The 24,438-nt window shown below is 43.1% G+C and overlaps 1 protein-coding gene across 13 annotated transcripts in view; it reads left to right on the top strand.

The window, feature by feature from the left end:
• CLASP1 (cytoplasmic linker associated protein 1) overlaps positions 1–24,438 on the top strand; it is a 267,069-nt gene that overhangs the window by 155,141 nt on the left and 87,490 nt on the right. For all 13 annotated transcript variants that reach the window (XM_045031770.1, XM_045031772.1, XM_045031768.1 and 10 more), the window contains 2 exons: positions 7,640–7,747; positions 11,851–12,018. In XM_045031770.1, the coding sequence (XP_044887705.1) occupies positions 7,640–7,747; positions 11,851–12,018 (276 nt within the window). The remainder of the gene's footprint in view (positions 1–7,639; positions 7,748–11,850; positions 12,019–24,438) is intronic.

Below are 24,438 nucleotides of genomic sequence, written 5' to 3'. Positions count from 1 at the left end.
AATCGTGTGTGTGTGTGTGTGTGTGTGTGAGAACTCAACTTTGGGATACTATTGTTTCCGTATGCTTTCTATCTATCTATCTATCTATCTATCTATCTATCTATCTATCTATCTATCTATCTATCTATCTATCTATCTATCTATCTATCTATCTATCTATCTATCTATCTATCTATCTATCACCATAAGGAAACAATAGTATCCCAGAGGTGAGTTAATAATGTATGAATTATCCCAGAATCCCTCTAGGTTGTGTTCCATCTCAGTCAAGCCTGCTTGCAGTGACCTAATGAAATAATGATTTTTATTTCCATGTGATCATCTTTGTTTCTGATTAACATAAGCCTTGTGTTTTGGGGTGCCGTGTTTGTGACATCTATTGCACCAGCTCGGCAACAGCTGCTTGGGCTAGAGGCTGGGAAAGGCTTCTGCACACATCTCTCTCGTTTAAATCCATTCATTGTGCAGGTTGCTGAGCTAACTCATTATTCAGTGTTTGGGGGGGATGGGAAAGGTTTAGAATCTTCAGCAGTCATTCGCGGAGCAGGAGCTTGAAAGCGTTCGGTATGTGATCTGTAAGATTAAACGCCCTGGCTAAAGATAAATAGATAGACTTGTAACTGTTAAAAGTCAGAGACCATAACTTTGGAGAGAGCATTCATGGTTAAGGTTAAGACCAGCTTTCCATTTAAAGTTCAGCTGCTCAAAGTGCTCTAAAAGCCAGATAGTTAATTAGATTGCTTTGAAATTTGGTGTGCATCATGGGTGCCCTGGGTATTGTCAAATTTGAGGCCATTTGGCCAAGGAGTTCCCGCAACACATCTTCCTGAAAAAGCAACTTTTCTTACAGTTGACACATTCTGTCATGTTTTTTTCCCCTCACAGACAGAGATCAAACCAGAGCTCAGGTCATTGCACCAGGGTCTCAAATGCTCAAGGGACCCCCAACAGAGTGCCTGGCACCCACCAGTCCTTTGGGGGACTTCAGATTAAAATGTTATTTGAAAAGCAGTTTGTGTCTCTAGGTAGGCATGCTGGGGCTAACGTGCCTAATGGATTATACTGAGCACGTGCGGAGAGGCTATCTATCTGGAAAACTACCTTTACATCACAACACTTGAGTGGGTCTGAGAGTATGTTATGGTTACTGAATCTGAAGCCAGACTGGGCACTGAGAGTTCCAGTCCAATCCAGTGCAGAAATCTGGAGTAAAAACAGCAGGTATATTGTGCCAGTCTGCCTCTGTCAAAGTTTTTAGTTTGGGGAAGTATAATCGGAGTATAGAGCAATGAAAGTTGCTTGAAACCATTTTTTGAAAAGAAACTATGCAAGCAAATGCTCACTGGGAGGGGAGAGTGATTGGGATAGAAAAGTAGTGGGGAAAGAGGGAGAGGGGTTGGGATCAGGTGAGGGGACTGGGGGGACTGCGACGAGATGGGAGGACATTGGGAAAGGGGGGGGAGTGATGGGGGACTGGGGGAGAATAGGAGCAGATGTGCCTGTAAGTCCCACATTCCCTTTCTTCGGAGGGTGGGGGAAGGGTGATTACCCCCCCTCCCCCTTCCCTGCTCCTCCTCGTGTGAGCCAGGTTCTGGAGGGAACTTTCCTATCAGGGAATGTCTGAACTCCTCACCCTCTGGGATCTGGGGGTCCCTTCTCCCGGAGGTGTCTGAGCCCAGCTCCCTGCCCCCATGTTTGCATGCCAGGATCTAAGGGCCCCTGCACATCTGTGAGTGTTTGACCCCTCCTTAACTGCCCCCACCTCCTGTGACCCAGGTTCTGGGGGTTTCTAAGCCCCTCTCTCTTTCCCCCCATATGAGCCAGGATCTGGGGAACCTTGCCCCTCTGGGTGGGGGTGGCATGCTCAGCATACACCAAGAACACAATGCTGAGACTGGCCTTAGGAGTCGAGAACAGGTATACTTGACACAGGTCACCGTGATACAGCCCCAGGAAAAAACCTGCATTTTATTAAATTCACAGATTCTAGCAAGTTTGAATTCTGAAATGCACCCTGGGCAGAAATCTGAGAATGAAGTGTAAACTGTAGAGGAAAATCTGCCTATGTCAGGGTGTTTGGGTTTGTTTTACAAAAACAACAAGGAGTCCGGTGGCACCTTAAAGACTAACCAATTTATTTGGGCATAAGCTTTTGTGGGTTAAAAAAAGAAAAAAAACACCTCACTTCTTCAGATGCATGGAGTGAATATTACAGGTGCAGGCATTATATAACGACATGAAGGGTTTGTTTTGTTAGTTAGTTTATTATTATTATTTTCTTTTATTTTTCAGAAATGTAATCTGAGTACAGCAGAATATTCAGAAGGTGCTGAAACTATTTTTTTAAAAGAAAATAAATTGCGTATGTGAATGCTGACTGTGAGGGAAGGGGTGGTTAGGGGTGCAAGGGTAGGTGGTAGTAGAGGAAGATGGGTCTGGGTCTGCAGCAAAGGATGGGGGTATTGTGGGGGAGGATAAATGGAAATGGGTGGAAGGGGAGGGATGGGGTTGGAGGGCTTAGGTAAAGGGGAAGAGAGGAGGGATTCAGGGAGGAGAAGACTTGAGGGGTTGGAGAATGAGAGAGGTAGCAGAGGAAGATGGGAGTTTAGGAGTGGAGGGGTTTGCTAGCCCTGAATTCTCACCTTCCATGTGTATGCTGCGATCTGGGGGAGCCCTACCCCTCTGTAGTGCTCTGAACCCCTGTCCCTGCCCACTGTGCTTTCTGGGATCTTGGGGACCCTGCTCCTCTTCAACTCACACGTCTGAAAACCAGGAAGTACAGAGTTAAGGGAAATGCCCCCACAACCTTCACTCTGCTCTCTTTCGGTGGTGCCCCACCAACATGCACACTCCCACTTGGCCTTTTCACTAATGGACAGGTGCTACTGCATGTGCCCTGTGCTTGAACACTGAGCCTGCTCCCCAGACAGAATACCACCCTGGTAAAGTGTAACCACTGCTTTATACACTTTCCCAACCCGTCACACTAGCTCACAGGATAGCACCTAATCCTATACTTTCCCATATCCATCATTAAATCCACAGACTGCTCTCATATCCCACCTCACTACTCACAACACCCATGGCAAGAAGCCCCCAGTGCCCTGCTACTGACACCACCTACACAATTCTGTATTGAAACGAGGCAGACTGGAAGCGCAAGGCCCACCGGCAGGGCCGGCTCCAGAGCCCAGCGGGGCAAGCACCCGCCTGGGGCGGCCCTTTCCCGGGGGGGCGGCAGGCTGGGCCGGCGGACTTGCCGCAGTCATGCCTGCGGGAGGTCCACCGGAGCCCCGGGGGCAGCGGACCTGCCGCAGGCATGACTGCGGAGGGGACGCTCGGCCGGCGGCTCCAGCGGACCTGCCGCAGGCATGACTGCGGACGGTTCGCTGGTCCCGCGGCTCGGCTGGACCTCCCGCAGGCATGCCTGCGGCAGCTCAACCACAGCCGCAGGACCAGCGAACCGTCCGCAGCTGCGGGAGGTCCAGCTGAGCCGCACGACCAGCGGACCCTCCGCAGTCATGCCCGCGGGAGGTCCGCTGCTCCCGCGGCTCGGGGGTGCCTCCCGGGCATGATTGCTTGGGGCGGCCAAATTTGTAGAGCCGCCCCTGCCCACCGGTACCTCTTTCTTTTGATAATTACCTGCGGGAGACTCGGAGCCAGATGGTCTCATGTCACAAGCCCAGCTCTTCCAAGCTGCTCCAACTTCTTCCTCCACCATTTACTGCAGTGATACATAACACAGTGAATCCAGCTAGTGTGCATGGAGATCATTCCCAGTGGCCATTGTCAGCTCCAGAGTTAAGGTTGCGTGAGTCTTTAACTTCACTGTGTATTTCCCAGTTTTCAGATGTTTGAATTTTGCTGAACTCATTATTCCAGAAGGGCACAAGCCATCACTGGGCAACCTCCGTGTTAAGTGTTCTGCCATTTCACATGCTTCCATAGAAAAGTTTTAGAGACATTGAAGGCCATTTTCTCCTTGTAACTGAGGGAAGAATTTGGCCCTAAGGGTTATTGAGAGAATTTGCCCCTTCAGTTGTTCCCTTTATTTGTGTATGGTCTGGGACAAAGTAATCCCAGAGTGACTTGTTATCACAACATTATGCTATATCCACCCGTATATCATTGTGTATCAATGGGAGGTGAGTTTTCAGTGCTTTCATATAATGGCACAGTATCATGGAATAAAGATGGGATAGCATCATGTTATACTGGGAGTCACAACTCTGCAATGCTTGAAATTAATTTAGTTCTCTTCAGTTGCTGGGCCTGCACCATGTAAGGCAAGCATATGGAAAGGGGGAGAATGCCATACATTTGTGGATTAGGTTACCCCAATCTCACTTGCATGGTGGTGGGACATCTGCTTGTCTTTCAATCCCAGTTACATACTCAGTTAAAAATACAGTGCCTGTTTAAAAGGATGAGAAAATTTAAATCCTATTACTAAAATAAGGATAAAACTCTTATCTCAGAGCAAGGTAGCCATTCTCAGTGCTGATATCTCTCCCCCAACATGTGAGGAACCCCCATTGAATTCAGGAAGAATTTTGTGCCTGGTAGAAAGACCAGGTATCAGTGTTGAGATCTGCCAAGCAAAACAGAAGGCAGACTTTTACTTTGAAGCTCTGATTCAAAGCCCAGAGAAGTCAATGGAAGTCTTTCCATTAACTTCAAAAGGCATTGGATAGGGCCTGAATGCTTTATTAGCATGACTGGAAACAAGCATGCGTTGATTTATTTTGACATTGTGTTCTGTTCCTCTGACTCTTTCCCTCCTACTTAACAGGGCTAGCATTTAAAAAGAAAAACGATGCCTTGGTTCCTCTGCAGGAAGATCTCGATGTCTTGGAGTTTAGCCTTGTGTTTTATAAATGTAGAACAATTGTTCATTACAATTAGTTCCGATTTCCTTCTGCTGTTTACAAAATCCATTTCTCCCTTTATCGGACACAGGAGGGACAGAAAAGTTCTGGGACCTCAAACCGAAAAAAGGAGGGGAGTGCACGCAACAGGAAAATTTCAGACTTCTCCCATCTTATCCGTGCTGTCAGGGCAGGCTGACATCTAGCACATACAGATTACTGATGATACTTCCCCATGAAATCCGTTAGTTTAGACTTTGAATTTCAGCTTATCATCCGGTACTTTGTACAATGCTCAGTATTTTCATCTGTACCTTGAAGTTTGGAGGATGAGATAGAACAGATTAAACTCTTGTATAGAGTTGCCACCTCCTAAGGTACGATATGGGCCTGTGTCACCCATACTTTTTTTTTCTTGCCGCCGCTGAAGTCTAGAAATAGAGCACAGCCTGCGTGCCAAATTCTGCACAAATTGTGCAAACCCACCGAGATCCGGGGGATGGAAGTCAGCATAGAATTTGCCACAGTGAGGCCGGGAACATATGGAGCTAGATATTCTCTTCCTCTGGAGCTCTGCTGGGAGCAGAGGAAGTGACAGGGAGCTGGGGCTAGTCCCAGCCATGTGATTCTCCAAGCTGCTGCGAGGCAGCTGTAAGTTCCACCACTGACGTTCACTCTTTAATGGAATTTGCACCAGGAAAGGGATAGCACAGCAGAGTTCTGCCATGTCCCCTACTCCTTGCTGACACATCTCCTCCTATGCTAGATGGAGAGCAAGGCAGCAGATAAAGATAATAAAAGGAGATCTACCAATCTCCTAGAGCTGGAAGGGACCTTGAAAGGTCATCGAGTCCAGCCCCCTGCCTTCACTAGCAGGACCAATTTTTGCCCCAGATCCCTAAGTGGTCTCCTCAAGGATTGAACTCACAACCCTGGGTTTAGTAGGCCAATGCTCAAACCACTGAGCTATCCCTCCCCCCAAATCACCATATTTACACCCACCAGACAATTCCCACCATAGAGAACTCTCTTCTGGGCAGTGGTGATTGGATATTGGCCCCTTTTCCTGAGCAGTGCTTAGGGGCTGCAATGCTGTAGAGAATCTGGCCCAGGATTTCTACTGTACCAAGGCTAGAAATATTTTTTCAATGGGAGAATCGCTATAAATTCCGAAGCCTACTTAGCTAATGTTTTTAAAATGGGACACTGAAAATACATGTGTTCTAAGTTCAGCTTCAGCCCATGTTTCTCACTTCCCATGCAAATGAGAACCCGTTCTTATGTTTGTTTTTCCTCTGAAATTGAAGTTTCCTGTTAGAAATACAGTGTGACAGGTTTATCAGAAGTGTTTTCCAGCCATGTTACCAGTGTTGTGAGAGTTCTGACAGAAAAAACATAGCTGTCAATCTGTTCAGTCAGTCCCAAACTGCCAACCTCTGCATTGTCCTGTGTGCATTTGTCTTGTCTCACAGGAAATGTGCATCTATCTGTGTTTGTAATGCACCAGTTACATTTATGGTGCCGTGTAAATGTTCTGTAACAACAACAGTGGAGACAGACTTATGTGATCAGTGGATGACATTGTCCAGAATGTGTAATCTTTTATATGTCTCTTTATTTCCTCTGATTATCATGCCTGAAACTTGAACTTGTTCTCTGAATGCAGTGTTGGTACTGGCATCAATCCCAGGACTGTTTCAAGTTTGGCTGGGAACTGAGGTGTTGAAAAGGACTGACAGAGGTTTTCTGTTTATTGGTCTTAATCATCATTCCTTTTCCAGCAACTAAAGACTCATAATTGTGTCCAAGAATTAGAAAGAACATACTGTCAGGAACAGCCCTGACCAAGCAGGGACATGCACTGAACAAGCTAATGGGTCTTTTCCAGCTAAAATTTCTGTGAGGGAGAAATAAAAAGCATTTTGAACAAGAAACTTTATACAAATTCTTTGCTTAAAAAAATAAAGGGCAGGCACAAGATTTCTCTCACAGTGTTAATTGCGTCGCATGGGACTCTCCATTACAATTAAAGTCGCACTAACTTGGTGGGTAAATAAGTTGAATTTATATACACCAAGGTAACTCTTAGGGCAGGTCTACACTAAGGGCGGGGGTCGAACTAGGGTACGCAAGTTCAGCTACGTGAATAGCGTAGCTGAACTCGAAGTACCCTAGTTCGAACTACTTACCCGTCCAGACGCCGCGGGATCGAAGTCCGCGGCTCCAAGGTCGACTCCGCCACCGCCTTTTGCAGTGGTGGAGTACCGGAGTCGACCGCGGCACTTCCGGAGTTCGAACTATCGCATCTAGATCAGACGCGATAGTTCGAACTCCGAGAAGTCGAACTCACCGCGTCGACCCGGACGGTAAGTGTAGACTAGCCCTTAGAGATGACGTTTCCAACATGAGCATAATGGGCACACCTGAGACAAATACACATGGCCAGGTGGTGTCAGCAGAATCTGTTACTGATGCATGTCAGTTTGCAAATGTAGATAGGGGTATGAAAGCATTGGTGCCCAAATGTGAGATTTTCTGGGTGCACCTATTATGCCCATATTAGAAACTTTGTTCCTTTCTTGTCAAAAAGCATTTTAATTGCGTTTTAAACTTCAAGTGCCATTCCAGGGAATTCACTTCTTATCATTGTTACTGTTGCAAAAAAATAAAAATAAAAATTCAGTATAGAACAGACAGCAAGTTAGAAGCCACAGCAAAGTTTCCCCTTGGAACCAAGCTGCTAACATTCTACTTTTCTTTGCATTCCCCAGGTCGGATCCGTACAAGGAGGCAAAGCTCTGGAAGTGCCACAAGTGTTACCTCAACGCCTGCCGATACCCGAGGCCGCAGCCGTGCTAAAGTAGTTTCACAGTCCCAGCGTAAGAAGCCTTTCTTTTAAGGGAGGGGCAGGGGCTATATTTATTAATATTATCTCTTATTTGTGTTGTGGCAGTGACCCCAGCCAAAAATGGGGCCGCATTGTGCTAGGCACTGCATGCACATATCACAGAAAGACGGTCAACCCCAAAGAGCTCACAGTCCAAGTCGTCGTTAAAGAATAGGGCCTGAGATTTGAATTCTTAAGCATAGAAATTGCTAGTTTTCTGCTCAGCACAATTGAAAAATTCCAGTCATGTAAAGTTTGTTACTATGTATCATACTCGTTAATATATATTGGACTTAAATCTTAAAGTATTACCTAGTGGGACACCTTCCTTGTACCTGCAGCCTGCTACTGTCTGTTGGGTTCCTGTTCTCCCAAGCTTCTCTTGCTTACATTATCTCGTCTCCATATGTGTTAAGCATGAGCTGTCTAAGTTAATGTGTAAAATGGCAGGGGTTGCTATCTCTCCTGCATAGATATAGGAAAAAAGTTGTGCTGTCTGATCCACATGGCATATCCTGGCTCTGAAGTTCTGGTTTCCTTGCATGGCATGGTTCCCCCATGAAGGGAGAGCAGAATATCTGCCATATGAGTGTGGGAGGAGAATTTTGACCTAGGGCTCAGGAGATTTGCATATGGGGAGTATGTTCCCAAGGAGAGAAGTGCCTCTTCATAGACTTAAGTTTGCATGGGAGGGTGGGAAGAGTACTCTTTGTTATGAGCACTTGTCTTGCTTTGCAGCCTCACTGAAAAATGTCTGCTCTGTTCATGGTGTCACATCTTCACTGAATGTCAGGCCAGAGCAGTAGTGGGCAAACTACAGCCAGCCGTTTTAAGCCGGCCCTCAAGCTCCCGCTGGGGAGCAGGGTCTGGGGCTTGCCCCGCTCTGGCTCTCCAGCCGGGGAGCAGGGTCGGAGGCTTCTCCACGCTGCTTCCAGAAGCAACAGCATGGGTCTGCTCCGGCTCCTATGTGTAGGGGCAGCCAAGGGGCTCCGCTCTGCATGTTGCCCCCCCCAAGCACCACCCCCACAGCTCCCATTGGCCGGGAACTACGGCCAATGGGAGCTGCAGGGGCAGCACCTGCAGACGGGGCAGCGTGCAGAGCTGCCTGGCCGCAGCTCCACATAGGAGCCGGATTGGGTACATGGCTGCTGCTTCCGGGAGCTGCTTGAAGTGAGCTCCACCTGGAGCCTGCAGCCCTGAGCCTCTCCCTGCATGCCAACCCCAGCCCTGATCACCCTCCAAACCCCTTGGTCCCAGCCCAGAGCAGCTGCCTGCACCCCAAACTCCTCATGCCCAGCCCCTCCCAAGAGCCCTCAGCTGGAGCCCAAGCACCCTATTCGCCTGCCCCAGCCCAGAGCCCCCTCCTGCATCCTGATCTCCTCATTTCTGGCCCCACCCTGGAGCCCACACCCCCAACCAGAACCTTCACCCCCTCCTGCACCCCAACCCCAATTTTGTGAGCATTAATGGCCCGCCATAGAATTTCTATTCCCAGATGTGGCCCTTGGGCCAAAAAGTTTTCCCACCCCTGGGCTAAAGGGAAGAGGGAACAGTTTTAAAGTCATTCTATTGGAGATGGTTTCAAACAGAAGACCTCAAGTCTTGAACACCTTCATACTGTGGTGATGATAGGCTGGGATTTGGATGCCTGGATCCAAACCCACTGCAGTGGCTTTGGATCCATGTCCAGTCCAAGCAGGAAATGGCCTTTTTCCTGATTCCAGTTCAGATGAAGCTGAAATATCTCAAGAAGGATTTCAGTTCAAGATGGTGGAAATCTTATTAGAGCAGCTGATCTCTCAAGGTTTCTCCCATTTGGTGCTGAAATCTCTCAGGAATGGCTTGTGCAGCTTCAGGGCAGTGGCATCAAATCCCAACGCCAGACTAACCCCGGATCTGAACACTGTCTCTTAGGCCAACCTCTGCATGAAATAAACCACTCTAGAGTGCAAATGTAATATAGATACAGGGCCAAATTCTCCTCTGACTCACGTGCAGGGCAACCCTGTTGCCTTTTTCAGAGTAGCCCAGCTATAAATCCGGGAGACTTTGACCCACCATAGATGATTGGCTTCACTCAAAGAAATTTATGAGACTAGGGAAATTAAGTGGCAATGGAAAAATGTACGCAAGTTGGGCCCAACTGCTTATCTGCACATTAACTTGCTGTATTTTTCAGAGGCTTAGGAGCAATGTATGTCTGCAAATAAATCAGTTCACATTATGTATAACATAATGCATGCTGAACTCTGTATTGTCTTACTGTCTTTTAATCCACTTTTTGCCTGTCCTTTCGTCTGCTCTCATAAACAAGGATCCAGATCAGCTAATCCTGCTGGTGGTAAGAAACATTTTCCGTTTCTCACACTCTCTTTCTGATGTGCTCTCTTGTTCACAGTTGTTAACTATTTCAATGTCTAGGATGCCCCACCCCCTTATTCACCGTGGGAGGTTGAAAAGGCATGAAAATAAAATCAAAATGTCAGATTTGTATTGTGATCACTTTAGCTTTTCCACAATAACTAATGTGATACACACACTTTCTGCGTAATGAGACCACCCCTTTGTGAAGTTACTGTAGGAATTGCGAAGAAGATCCTGTGATTTAAACCCTAGGTGCCAAATTGTTCTATATCAGTTCAACACCTTTAAAGTGGAATCACACCAGTGTAACTAGGAGTATTTGGCCTTTAGAGTGCTGCATTAGTGTAAAAGGGAAGGTGCATGTGTTCAGAGCTTTGGCGCACTCCCAGTGCTATATGTTGTAGTGGTGGGGGATACGTGACTGGAGAGCTTCAATATTTGCAAAATGTCACCTGCAGAGAATAGGAAAGGGCAGGTAAGTTTATAATGTAACTCTGATGGTTAAAATATTATTCTATCAACTAATAAAGTTGTGTAAATTTTTAGACTAAAGACTCCAGATCAATTTCTATCTCATCTATTATTAGTTATGTGTGAATGAATCTTCTGCTGGAAATTATTAGAGCTGGGTGAATATTTAAAAAACAACCACCGATGAATATTGTTCAAAATGTTATATTTGTTTGACTGTTTGGACGCCTTTCAGAGGTACTTTCCCTGGATATTTTAGCAAACAAATTTATTGACAGTAGAGCTCACAGCAACAGCATATTTTCAAGGTCATCTTTATACAGCTAAGGAAGCAAAAAGGGTCCCAAGCCCAGTTCTTTTAAAATCCTTTGTGCTTAGCTTTAAGCAAACATCAGGGAGAATAAACTTTGAATTTGAAAATGTGAGTATTCCCGCCAAAAATTTGATTCTGTGAGTTTCTTAGATCCAACCAGGCAACAGAAACATACCATGGGGACCATGTGTCCAGTCAGAAATACCAAATGCAGCTCAGATTTCAAATGTTAACTAATGAACAGCTTGAATACATTGTGTGACTAAATCTTGGTCAGTAGTCTGTTTGCACAGATCAGAGTCTAGAAAAATGTGATATGTTCATGGACAATTCAAACAGACAAGAACAGGCAAAATTGGCCTTACAAATAGTTCACCCAGCTGCAAACGTACAGCTAAGCAATTTAATTTGAACCAGTCAAACACATATACAAAGTAAATGTTTGTTATGACCAGCTGTGGTGACGTATTCACAGGCTATATATGATTGGGTCATTTATCATCGTAATCTACCAGAATTTTGTTGTTGAGATGGGGTTCTTAATTTTTCCCCACTGGATTATTTTATGTAAAAATTTGTTCTTTAGCTGCTTTGGTCAGGCAGGCTAAATAACACAGGCCCAGTTGTTGAGTTGTGTATTGTGTAGGGCCTGAGCCAAATAGAGTGACCAGATGTCCCTATTTTATAGGGACAGTCCTGGTATTTGGGGCATTTTCTTCCATAGGCGCCTATTACCCCCTACCCCTGTCCTGATTTTTCACACTTGCTGTCTGGTCACCCTAGAGCCAAAGCCCATAGAAAGCCTTCCATTAACTTCAGCAGGCTTTGGATCAGTCTCTTAGATGGAGCCCTCTTTATTCCAGGCCCTGTTTAAAAGTGTTTAAAAATCTCTATTTTGAATTGTCCAGAAGATTTATCGTGCTTCCTTACTTCTGGTTCCTTTGTAGCTGGCAGCCGGTCTAGTTCTCCTGGCAAGCTGTTGGGAAGTGCGTACGGCGGCCTGACCAGTGGAACAGCTAGAGTCCCACCAGTGCCATCATCCTCAGAAAAACGCAGCAAGATCCCTCGAAGCCAGGGATGCAGCCGAGAGACAAGCCCCAACAGAATAGGACTAGGTAAGAATTCTCACCGACGTGACATCTCGGCCAGCTTGCTCAAGGGAAGGTTATTCATGCTAACAAGGAACCGACGTGACTGCATTTTACCGTCATGCGCTTTTGAATCCTTAAAGCATTACATTAATTTCAATGTGAGGAAATATTATTAGTGATTCGGTTTTTAAAACGTCATTTTAATATTCCATGTGATCTCTGTTTTCAGAGTGGGTCAAAAGAGCGTATGGTGCCTTCTGTTCAAAATTGTGGCATCATCTTTCTTGTTTCTGAATCAGGATGAAGAAAGAATTAGTGAAGGGCAAAGCCCACCGTGCAAGAATCTCACGCTTAAATAAAACTGTATAGCCCAGTCTTGTGAGGAGCTGAGCAATTCCTGTGAAATGCTGAATACTCTCTGACTGAAATCCTTGGGAACTGATTGAAGTCAGAGGGCACTCAGCACCTTGCAGGATTGTGACTTGTTCTTGTAATATGGCACGCTGAACAGTTTATGTGCATCACCTCATACATCCTGGAGTCTTTTATTAGGTTGCATTTAGATTCACGTGCGAAGTGTTTTGCTCACAAATATTTTTGTCCTACGTGGAGACTCATTGGCTGTTGTATAAATATTCTGCATGCACTTTTATTTTCAAATTTACCAGTGATCTCTCTAATTTGGTTTAAATTAATTGAACAAGTATTCCAGAGATGTTCACAAACACAGCCGTCCTTTTGAATGAAAGAAGAAATGATTCTTTATATATGTTCTGTGGATAAGCCAAAGCTATACTTATTGCCGCTAATGACTTTGATATGAAATATGAGTATTTGCAGAAATTAACCAAAGTTTACATGGGAAAATAAATTCTTAGAAATGTTTTTTTCATTTAAAAAAAGATAATATAGTTTTAGAGCACTTATAAGAAGTTGCAATTAAACTCATTGTGTGAAATTGTAGCCTCACTGAAGTAAATGAGAGTTTTTGCCTTTGGCTTCAATAGGGCTAGGATTTCAGCCATCATCTTTTAAATTTAAGCCCACTGCTCAGTTTATAGCATATTAGATGTCAACATAGAAGTACTCCTTATTTATATTTCAGATTTATTGAAATGATCTTAGGAAGTCTCTCTAAGAGCATATCCTGAATTATGATCCATTACATTTTACATTATTTATGGTGAATATTTTGCAAAATTCAAATTTCTTCTCCTCTGATATTATCTATTTTTATTACATCTGTATAAATATATTGTTTAGTGTTTTTAAAATCCAAGCTGCCCCCTTACTTACTAAAGTTAACTATTCTACTGTCATTCTGCAAACTAGTGTTGTCCGTTAAAATGAAACAAACTCTGATATTACCATCATGTTTCTGTTTATGCAGATAATCATGTTACATGGACTATTCTGAAACAGTCCTTATTATCTAAAGGGAATTTATTTTGCATAAATCACTCTTGGGTTGTGTGCATTCAAGTGAATTATGGGAGCCTTGGAGAATTTCCTATAAAAGGGTAACTTATACCCCATCACTATTATATGCCTCCCCTGCAAAAATCCTCAGTGCTCGTTCCTTGGGAGCGTGAGGATGCTATCAAATCTGTCAGTCTTTTCTTTCCTTCTGGGCTGATGGTTGAAGCCTGTTCTTTTGGGCTGTTGTTGGGATCAAGGTGTTTTTTGAGTTTTGTGTTGGTTTAATACTCAAATGCAGAAACTCTGCAGCTTTTCTGGACCTTTAAAAAAACTGGACGCTGTAGAAAGCAAGAACATTTGTTTGGATTGAGTTATAGTTTGAAACTTTAACTTTAAGATCTCACAGTCCTCTTTTCAACCCCTTCCCCGTATATTAATTACCTGGCATTTTGGTTGTTAAATTATTTTATATTTTACTTTCTTAAGAGTCTCAGATCCTATTTACCCTCACCAGTCATAGAGCCGCCCATTTCATCAACTAGCACCTCCCATCCAGTACACCCTAAGCCTATCGATGGGCTCTCTCGGGCTCTGATTCAACAAGGTTCTTAAGTACGTTAAGCAAGCGAGTAGTTCATTGGCTTCAATGGGACTTACTCATATGCTTAACATTATGCACATGCTTAACTACCGTGCTGAATCGGATCCTTAGCTTTGAGGGAAGAGGTTAGTAGTAAATGGCTTGATTTTCAAATGTGCCCAACTCTTGCAGCTGTCTTGGGTGTTCATTAGTGTTGAAAAATCAGACCATTACAGCACTGGAAGTTAGGACTCCTGGGTCCTATTCTAGGCTCAGCCACTGACTTGTGTGGTTTCTGAGTAAGTAATTTAGGGCCAGATTGTGACTGGTCTGTGTTGTGTATGCAAGAGAGGGAGGATGTTAGGAGCTGATCTCCTCTTGCACCACCACCAGGATACTCCATGCAGGAGGCATCCACGAGGGCAGATTTTGTGCTCCTCTGAGGGCAAAGACTTTGTGAGGCTAGTAGTGGTAGTGGCCCTAGCCCCACAAAGCGGCACAGAACCAGGGCCATAGTCCTTTCCTGGCCTCTTTCCCCTTCCCTATTGGCAAGGGGTGTAGCAGTGGATGCCTTCCTTTCTTTGATGGACACTTGTGGGATGTACTGTGCCTTTGTGAGTTATCATGTGAGAGTCTACTGGGCTGGTCGGGCTCCATGCCACCCCCAACATGGGGGCCTGGCTATATGATGCAGTGGAGCTGTAAACCTCCCTGTGCATCTGTACAATGGGAAGACCATCCTTCATTACCTCCCAGGAATGTTTATAAATTACTTGGAGATCCATGAATGAAAGTTTCTCTATCAAGGAAATGCGTCTGATATTGTAGGCATCTGCTTCAAGCGGGTTCTGTAGGAAGACCAGTGTTACCTGTGCTTCATACGTATCTCGGTTAGCATCATATGTATCTCCGTTAGCATTACACTGAATAGATGCTGTGAGGTAAACAACGCACTTCTCTTTGGAGAGGTAAATGCACTGATGATGAGTTTGAGAGCTGAGTGGCTAAATCCCCATGCACCAGTTGGATTCTAAAAGGATCATAGATACTCAAGGATAAAGTTTGTTCTCCTTCAGAATGTTAGCTGATGGACTTGCTGGTAGCAGGCCCAGTTTACCATCAAAATCGTTTAACTTCTCCCAGGGCTTTTAAGGGCTCAGCCCACATTTGTCTGCTACAATGAAGAAGGCAGTTCTTGAAGTAGGCTGCCAGCTGTACTCTGCCTCTTTGCTGTGGGTGTTATCTGGTGGCTGCTTAAGCAGGTTTTGCAGAGCCTTTGAGTTCCATCAGCTGATGCAAAGGAGACAGCATGGAACCCAGCACTGTGCCCTTAATATCTACTTGAACTGTGATTTGTATAAGTTTCAAGTGTCCTGCATACATTAGATGGACAACCAAGGAGATGGGCCAGATCCTACTAGTGGTGGTCACATGAGTCAACCCTTTAGCTTCTCCGGGACAGTCTGCATGAGTAAGATCACCAGGGTTTGGCCCACTATTGCCATATATTTTTCTAATTAACTGAGCTAACAATCTCCTTATACCTTTTTAGATGAGACTGGAAAGTTTGTAGTACACAGAATGCCTGTGGAAAGTCTCCTCTGCATTGTACTGAGAGCACTCAAAGTCACACCGAAGGCTGGTCCACAGCTTATTTTTGGGTGCCCAAGGTGAATTTTTTTTTAGAGAGTCCCACTTCCTCTGAGTTAAAATAGCAGATCCTGCTTTCTTTCTATGCATCCATCCACCGTTATCGTTTTGTCTTCCCCAGCTCTTTAGTTTTCCCTAATTTTGGAGCTTGTCTTCTGTCCAGCTGGCTGCCTGCCTTGTGGTCCATACTTTTTGGAATGGGATCCTGAAGTCAAGCCTTCCGGCTGTCTGACCTTTCTGGCTGGATGACTTCTTCTTGCAGACAGACTCCCCTCTGATTCATGACAACCCCTGAAATGTGGCATCCTGTACAGCCACTATTTGTCTTATACCTAAAATGACCCGTGTTCAAGGCAATGGAGAACTGCAGGGCAAATCCCTGGGAGTTCATGTCATTTTTCTTTTCTGTGGTCCTGCTATTCCTGTCATCCATTCTCTTTCCTTTGTGTATGTATCTCCATCCACCAACATGCATGTATCATATTTAAATATCACTCATTACATTAGGAAATCAGAATATAAGGTGTTTTTTTCTGGTTGCTTGGATATTGTGTCTAGTGGGTGGCATCGGATCGAGTATTCTGTTTTGATTTGTAATATCCAAGAGTACAAATGCTTCATACTGCATGCAGGCTTTTTAATCCGTTAATAAAGAAAAACGTGTTGCCTGTATCGTTCATTCTATAGTGATCACGTCTATCGCACTGAGAATATGTGCTAGGCCTAGGGTGCTTAAATCAGGAAGAAGACTGACAGATGAAAGATAAATTTAATGAAAGTGCTTGTGATAAAGGAATGCCTGTGCAAACTACCTCCATGTGAAGGCTGCCAAGATTTACATGTAAGCATGTGACCCAAGAGTGAACAGTCCTACTTTTAGAGAACCCCATAGTTCCAAATAAGTATATTTCTCATGTAGATTACGTTTGGGAGTTTTCCTTTTCACCCACAGCTCACACTTAAGCTTCCTGTTCCTGTCCTATATTTTTTTTTTTTATCTGAGGCGTCTGTATTTTTGGGTCCTAATTTCATTCACTCCATGATAATCCTACTTATTATAACACCACCTCTCTATCTCCTTCATAACTTTCTTGGCTTCTGGGCATGGTGGTGTTATTATCAAGTTGGTCTATGGTTCATCTTGTATTGTTCAACATCAAAGTTCAGACATCAGAACCATTAATTCATCAAACAGATGTACAAGTTGGGTTTTGGAAAACTGGGAGGGGTTTGAGAAACCAGGGATCTGGCAAAAGTTTATATCTGAATTTCTTACTCTAAATGGGAAGGATTCTATTTTGTCCTGTACTGTTATACTTCAAGGGATACTTTGAAGGCTGATAGGCCCAGCACTTAACTGATAATATAAAAACAGATTATTTACTGTGACTCTGTCCTCCTCATCCCTAATATTCTATTCTTCAATAATGAGGACTGCAAAAATATTTAATTTATTATCACATTCCTTGATGAGTCTACAAAATAGTCCCAGTGTGCTAAATTTTTCTATTACCATGGCTCTGTTTGCAGTGTCCCCAGCCTCCTCTATCTGTGAGCAGGCACTATAAACATTGAAAAGACTCTGCACTCAAAGGCATGCATATGACATAATTTTGCAAATACGAGCATCCTGCTGAGTACTGGTGATGGAGCAGACAGGCAGAGTAGGTGACAGCACAAAGGTATGTGCATCTCTGCACCCTGGCCATCCAAGTCAAAGCTGAGGATCTGATTTTAGACCAGGCACTGTGAACAGTTCCTTCAGGGCTTTTCCTAACTACTCGTTTAAAAGTAGCTACTCTCGTTTCCAAAGACTAGTACAGTGAAAAGACTCAGTACAGTCATTAATTATTCAAGATATATTCACAGTGCTTAATTGTAATCCAGGTTCTCTTTGTTACATGTACAAATGTGATACAGTGCATTCTCTTTTATGCAGAACTAATTTACAAATTATGATTCATTGGCATGTTGCTACCATATCCAAATAAAACAGAGTTTACAAAGGAATAATCCAGTTATGGTTTACATGAGGCAATTTTGTTGTTCACTTTTTACCCCATACTTAAATTTACTCTTAACTGATAGGTTAAGTAACCCTCTAAGGCCCAATCCTGCTCTCCTTATTCAGGCAAACCTCCCACTGAAGCTGGTGGGCCAGTTTTTAATCTTGGTTACTGATCTCAATACATCTTCAATGGAGTGACTGTGGAATTATCAGCAGAATAATCCATGTGCCTGAGATCAGAATCTGGCCCAATGAGAGTTTTGTTGGGGAAAGGAGTGCATGACAAGGACCTTTGTGGAGTGTATTTCTGCTTTTAGATATGTTTAGGCAATAAAAATTAGGCAGCTTTTGGTAAAAGGACAGAAACCATTGAAACCCATGTGGTCTTGAAATTCAAACTGCTTTGTAACCCTCTCTATTCACAATATCTTTCAAGGGGGAATTTACCTCTGTAAATCTATACACTGCAATGTCTTGTTTTCCCCCAAAAAATTGATCATGAGAAAGCTATCCTTGTAAAAGCCAAACATACATAGAAACGGCTTTCTCTTTTGTGATGATTTTTAAAATAATTCTGATCATGTTACAAACGCTTCTTCCTTCTTCTAATTAAGCAAATATTCTTCCAGAAAGGTTTCTTTTAACCTCAGCTGTTTTGCATGCTTCTATAGCAGTAGAGCTCAGCCACTCTTTAAATGAATGAAGATCTCCTGCTCTACTCAAATAACAAAGCTTGGATTGCCTGAGAGACAAACATACTGTGCCGGCCAGACATTCAGTGATGCTGAAACTTCCAGTTAAAAACACAGCTCGGCATGTGACACAGTTGGTTTGTGAACGGCCTGAGATGGCTGTAGCAGATGATAATTACTAATGTAATAATTACCTTAACTAACAGAAATGTAACTTGACTTGATAAGCTGTCTGTCCTCATTAAACTTGTTCACCTTCTCTGAAACTCTCCATGCTGCATGCTAGCACGGAGCAGCCGTATCCCCCGACCCAGCATGAGTCAGGGGTGCAGCCGCGATACCAGCCGTGAGAGCAGTCGAGATACAAGCCCTGCTCGGGGCTTCCCTCCACTTGGTGAGTACATGCAGGCGTTGGAGCGTTAAGGGTCGATTTCCCTTTCCCCATTCTGATTGTCTGTCCAAGACACTGCCAGGTGGAATGAGCTTGTTTCCTTCCTCTGTTCACTTCCGTACACTCCCCCTTTCCAGCCCCGCTTCCTTTTTGTTCTCTTCTGCATGTTTCAGTTCTGGTTCTCAGTGTTTTCTTTTAGTAGAAAGTCCCTTGATCCTGAACTCCTGTGATATTTCAATTTCTTTAAGTCCATTTGTACAGACCTCTGCAATGTTGCACTAAAAAGACTGTTCCAGTGTTTTGATGGATATCCATGAAATCAATCCTACTTGTACAGCTCAGAGTATGGTTAGCAGCACCACAAAGCCTATTGCAGAGTGACTTTAATTATACACGAACTGATCTGAAAGCTAGATACAAAAAGAGAAGCAACAATTTCACACTAAACCCCAGTTAAGAGATCAAAATTCTTTTTATTTAAGGTTCTGTACAGAGCCATCAGCCACTGATTCGTAAGTTGGACATGCCATTCTGATGGAAATTCTCCTCAAGTCTGAGCATCTTTAGCGCTCTGAAAGGTTGAGGACTGAAATTAGCATGGTCATTCAGTTTAAACGTACAGTACAAATATAAAATCTCATTATGGTTTATCGTATGCAGACATTTTTGTTCTTCATAGGGCTGAAATGGCAGGATAGTTCATGTTGCTGATCAAATGTCATTTCATATCCAACAGAATACATCACCTGTTGTACAAAAGCTTTGTTCGTCATCTCAGGACAAAATACAGTTGCTCTCTGAGGCCTCTCTGTTTACATAGTAATTCTATAGCTGTGGGTTTGGTTTTCAAATTGGGGGAAAGAAATTATTATAGATTCAATCTGGCAGGCTTGGTATATGTAAAAGCTGTAGGATCTAGCTTTATAACTGGAGACAAAGTACAATTGTATGGAGTAATATGTAAGTGGAGCCGGAATGCACATTTTGGCTTAATTTCACTTTAATTTACAGAATTGGAAGCAAGAGTTGCATAAGTAAATGAACTGAGGTATCTGTGGATTATGCGCTCCAGTCAGACCGGGAAGGGAGGTAAAACAAAATGGCCAAAATGCTCCCCTTTGGTCCTCAACTCTGATAATTCTTCTCTTCCTGTTTTTGTACAGCATGTGGGGAGAGTGAAATATGAAAGTCAAGATTTGCAGTGTAGATCTGAGGCTATTTGGCTCAGTGCTAGGAAGAAAAGTACTCTTGGACAATGTGCGGTATTGGGGAGTACTATGCGAATTCCATTAAATTGCCATTACTCTGAAATTTCGTTGACAATTGACTAATTTTATAATTCTTGATTAATCTTGTCTTTGGAACTGAATTATCATCAGTATAAGTGGTGTTTCCGTTATTCGTTTTTATCATTTAGTCTCAGGCTAGTTCTTTAGGACTTGATCCAGTTCTCAGTACAGTCAATGGAAAGACTCATATTGTCATCCATGGGGGTTGGATGCTTCTGCTCCCATTTGAAATCAATGCCAAAATTCCCATTAACTTTAATGGAAGTAGAATTGAACCTTTAGCTAAGGATATTCCATAAGAGGCTTCATTAGGAATTCCCCCACCCCCTCCAGGCTTTCCCCTGATACTTAGCTATCTAGTCAAAATGTTAATGTGAACTGGGATACTTGAGGATCCCATTCCAATACTTTGGACTTGTTTTTCATTAGATATTGTAGGTAAAAAAAAAAAAGGCGCTTGAAAGGGGAACTGTGAAAATCTCTCCCTCTCATTTTTTTGGAACATCTCTTTACTAAACTGATTTAGATCTGAAATAATTATGGATGAAATTTACCCTGAAAGAAATGGACCAAGTCCTGCAATTCTCAGTCAGGGATAGTAGTTCTGTTGAAATCAAAGGTACTTCGTGCACGTTATTAAAAATGATGGGAGCAGGGAGAGAATGTAAATATTTAAATCAAATTATTTGAAAATCACTCTCAAGCCAAGTTCTGAGATCAAGATTCCAGGTAACACATGGAACTGTTGTTGAGATAGGGTTTGATCAAAGCCCCTTAAACAAAGTCAACAGAAAGATTTCTGTTGTCTTTACTGCGCTTTGGATCAGACGAATAAGAACGTGTCCCATACCTGAGATCAAAATTGGGGCCTGTGAGTTTGGTGACCTTCCGCAACAGCATTTCTGTTGTTTGAGTTTTTTTCTCATCTTGATCTGTAGATCTAGAATCTGACCCTTGAACTATTGCAAGGAGTTTGCAGTGATGTCTTCATACAGGATGAACAAACAGTAGTTCTTAAGGCATCAGCATGGATATCCTTGTTGATGCCATTTTCTGGCACTGCATCATGGATCTGACCTTTCTTGGACCCCTGTGTTCAGATCACAGCTATTTCTGTTTTGAATAATGTGCTTTACCCAGAATAAAGTACATTACCACAAAAGATTTTTTTAAAGTAACTGGTAGTGAGTTAGTATCTCTGTATTCATATTTCAAGTAGTTTCTGATGCATGGTATGTATTCGGCCACACATTGCTCAGATATTAATATGAAGATGCATAGTTTTATCAGTTTTGGAGACAATTGGACACACAAAGCTATCCTTTACTATACCAATGGGTTTATGAAGAGGGCCCCTTGGTTGGCATTCTATAAAGTAACGGCTGGTATGATCATACATAGCCAGTTGTGAGAAGGTGTTGGTGCTAGAGAATATATGGGCATACATTGAAATGCACTGTTTTATTTGGAGGTGGGTTTTGATCTAAATGAAAAATGTCATATTAAATGTGTGTGGTTACTGTAGTCAAAATAAAACAACTGCATAAAATTATCACCTTCTTATTTACTTCTGCCCCCACTGGGCTAAATAATATCCTGGTGATATGCTCATAAAACTCCCCTTGATAGCCATGCGATTGCATGAGTGTAACCGAGGGCAGAGTTTGGCCCAAAGGAAAGTGTCGTCTTGCTTTACTGTGCACGGCAAGGTTTTCACTTTGGTAGCACTGGGGAGCAGCAGCTGAAGAATGAGATGGTTTCCTGATCTGACTCCGGAGACAACCACAAAATCACCAGCTCTGTTCTGTCTACAGAATCTTAATTGCTGGTGAGAAGTGGCAAAAGGATGCCAGCTTAATTATCAGAGCCCACGCTGAGTTTATGGGGCTAGCCGGGATCACCTTTTGATTTTTAAATGGAGCCAATTTGATATTGGAGCCAGTGAGAGATAATAAATAAGCAAGGCAGTAGATACTACTTCTGTATTTATGTTTCTAAGCTAAATTATATCATTTTTAGATGATGCTGTTTTGCATAAACATACTGGATGGAGAATGCCTGGTTTCAGCAGTAACTTATTACATTCAGTGGCAATATGTTGGTATTGGTCTACACCATAAATTTTCCTTTTAGTGAAAGTATGTTAGTGTATGTGTATGTATATATATGGAAATACTTCCTTTGGGTCCTTGATCTAAAGATAAATACATTAGGCCAGATCCTCAACTGCTGTAGATTTGGCTTGGTTCCATTGAATTCAGTGACGCTGTGCTGATTTATGGCAGCTGAAGATCTGACCTATACATTGATTATTAAGTTATATACTACAAAATATTTATACAAATTGTTTCACTTTATATTTGGTTACTTTTTTGAATGATGTATTACACAGATGAAAAATAGTTAATTTAAAATGTAACATTGGATGTGATAGCCTGGGGATTATCACTTCAGTGAGTAAATTTTGTTATAGAAACCACTACAGAAAAAAATAGACAGAAAATTCCAGTGCAATAAGAAACCCGCATAATTGTGGTACAACCAATTTATTTGTCTACTTTTGTGTATTTTCACTGAAATGACTGTCATAAATTGGAATAGGTGCCTAAAGTAATAAACTTTGTGCTGTAGAATTATTACCTAAAAGAAGTGTACATACATCAGTTTAACCCAAAACTATGCCAGAGTGTTTTTATTGAATTCAGTAACGTTTTCATGGAAACACTAATTAGTATGTTTTTTGAACACAGTGTTGTGACTCAAGTATCTCTTGATGCCAACTCGCAGGGTGCACAGGGGTGCAATGGGTACAGGGATCCCTGGGGTACACCAACGTAATGTCATGGAAGAACTCTAATGAAAGGCTGTGTCATGCTGGTAATCCTAGCCATTGTGAGATACAACTACAGATAATACACTCCTCACATACCTTGAGACAAACTCTTCCAGACAGGTGTCTCCCACTCCCCCAGCCCCATCTCCAGAGGGTAACATTGTGTACTGTATGTCATACAATAGGATTCTGGTAGCATTCTAAGTCAAATGATAATGAAGAGCTGGCAGAGACTTGAGAAGGAAACTAAGGCCTGGTCTACACTACAAAGTTAGGTTAAACTAACTACGTCACATAAGGCTGTGAAAATCTTCCCATCCTGTGTGACGCAGTTAAGCTCACCTAACTGCCAGTGTGGACTCCGTTAGGTCGATGGAAGAATTCTTTCATCAACCTAGCTACTGCCTCTTGGAGAGATGGATTTACTACGGTGACAGAAGAACCCCTTCCATCACTGTAGTAAGTTTCTACATTACAGTGGCACACCAGCAGCTGTGCCTCTGTAGCGTTTCTAGTGTAGACATACCCTAACAGGGAGACGTAAGCAGCAGGTGTGGGGAGGGAACCCTATCTTGAGGTGTACATCAAAGCTCTGTTCTTGTGTATTAGGTTTTTATTTGAATCTCTATTATTTCTTGCATACATTTGTTTGTTTTATAATTGAACTCAAGTGCTGTGCATATTACAGGAGCATGGTCTAAGATGAAACTGGTAAATGGCGGTGAACTTTTCTTTGGGGAACAGATGATCTGGGATTTCTCTGGGTATCCCGTGATCATGGGCTGGATACCACAGGGGGACACTTCGAAAGTATTCAGGGGCTGGAGTGCATCTGTTGTCAACCTGGAAGGTCAAAGACAGGGCTTGTGTAGCCCAGAGGAGAGTGCTTGAGTAGCTGACAGGCTGCTTGTGTTTGGGAGCTAACATCTAGCAGGTACTAGTAAGACTCTCTCCCTCTGGAGGCAAGTGGTAACAAGGTCACTCACAGTCCTGGGTGCTCCAAGAAGTGTCCCAAGTGTCGTTTTACTCACATTGTAAAGATTAATTTGTATGCCACTGGACTCTACTAAATATAAAAATCCTGTGGTAACCTAATGTTTTGGTCATTATCACACTAAAAGCCTGATCTTTCAAGCGGCTTCACATGGCCCCCATGATATCACTGGGGCTCTATGCAGGTATAAATGTCTGCCTGCACTTAGCAGCTTGCAGGACTGGGATCTAAATCAGGAAATGCGGAAGATAAAGTTCCTGCAGTAATGTTAACTGGGTCACATTGCTCAAGAATAGGTATTTTGTATTCCTCTGTTTCTTCTTAGGCCCTGATCCTGCAGGGGGATCCGTATATGTATATGGAGGATCTGCCTTGTGACGTTTAATATGTAACTCTTTACTGATCCTGCAAACCTTACTTTCATGAGTCATTTTTTATATCAGTGCTTACTTGAATAAATGCATGGGGCCTTTGGCTCCATTTTATAGCGTGCAATTGCACACCCTGAATATGTTATGGCCAAGTTCCCATTGTTGTGAGAAACTTATTTTTTATTTTTTCCCCTCACTTTTTGTATATAATTTTAAT

The sequence above is a fragment of the Mauremys mutica genome, chromosome 10 (genome assembly GCF_020497125.1).
Source record: "Mauremys mutica isolate MM-2020 ecotype Southern chromosome 10, ASM2049712v1, whole genome shotgun sequence".
Classification (NCBI taxonomy): domain Eukaryota; kingdom Metazoa; phylum Chordata; order Testudines; family Geoemydidae; genus Mauremys; species Mauremys mutica.
Note: the sequence above shows the minus strand (reverse complement) of the source record. Positions and strands in the feature narration are given on the sequence as shown.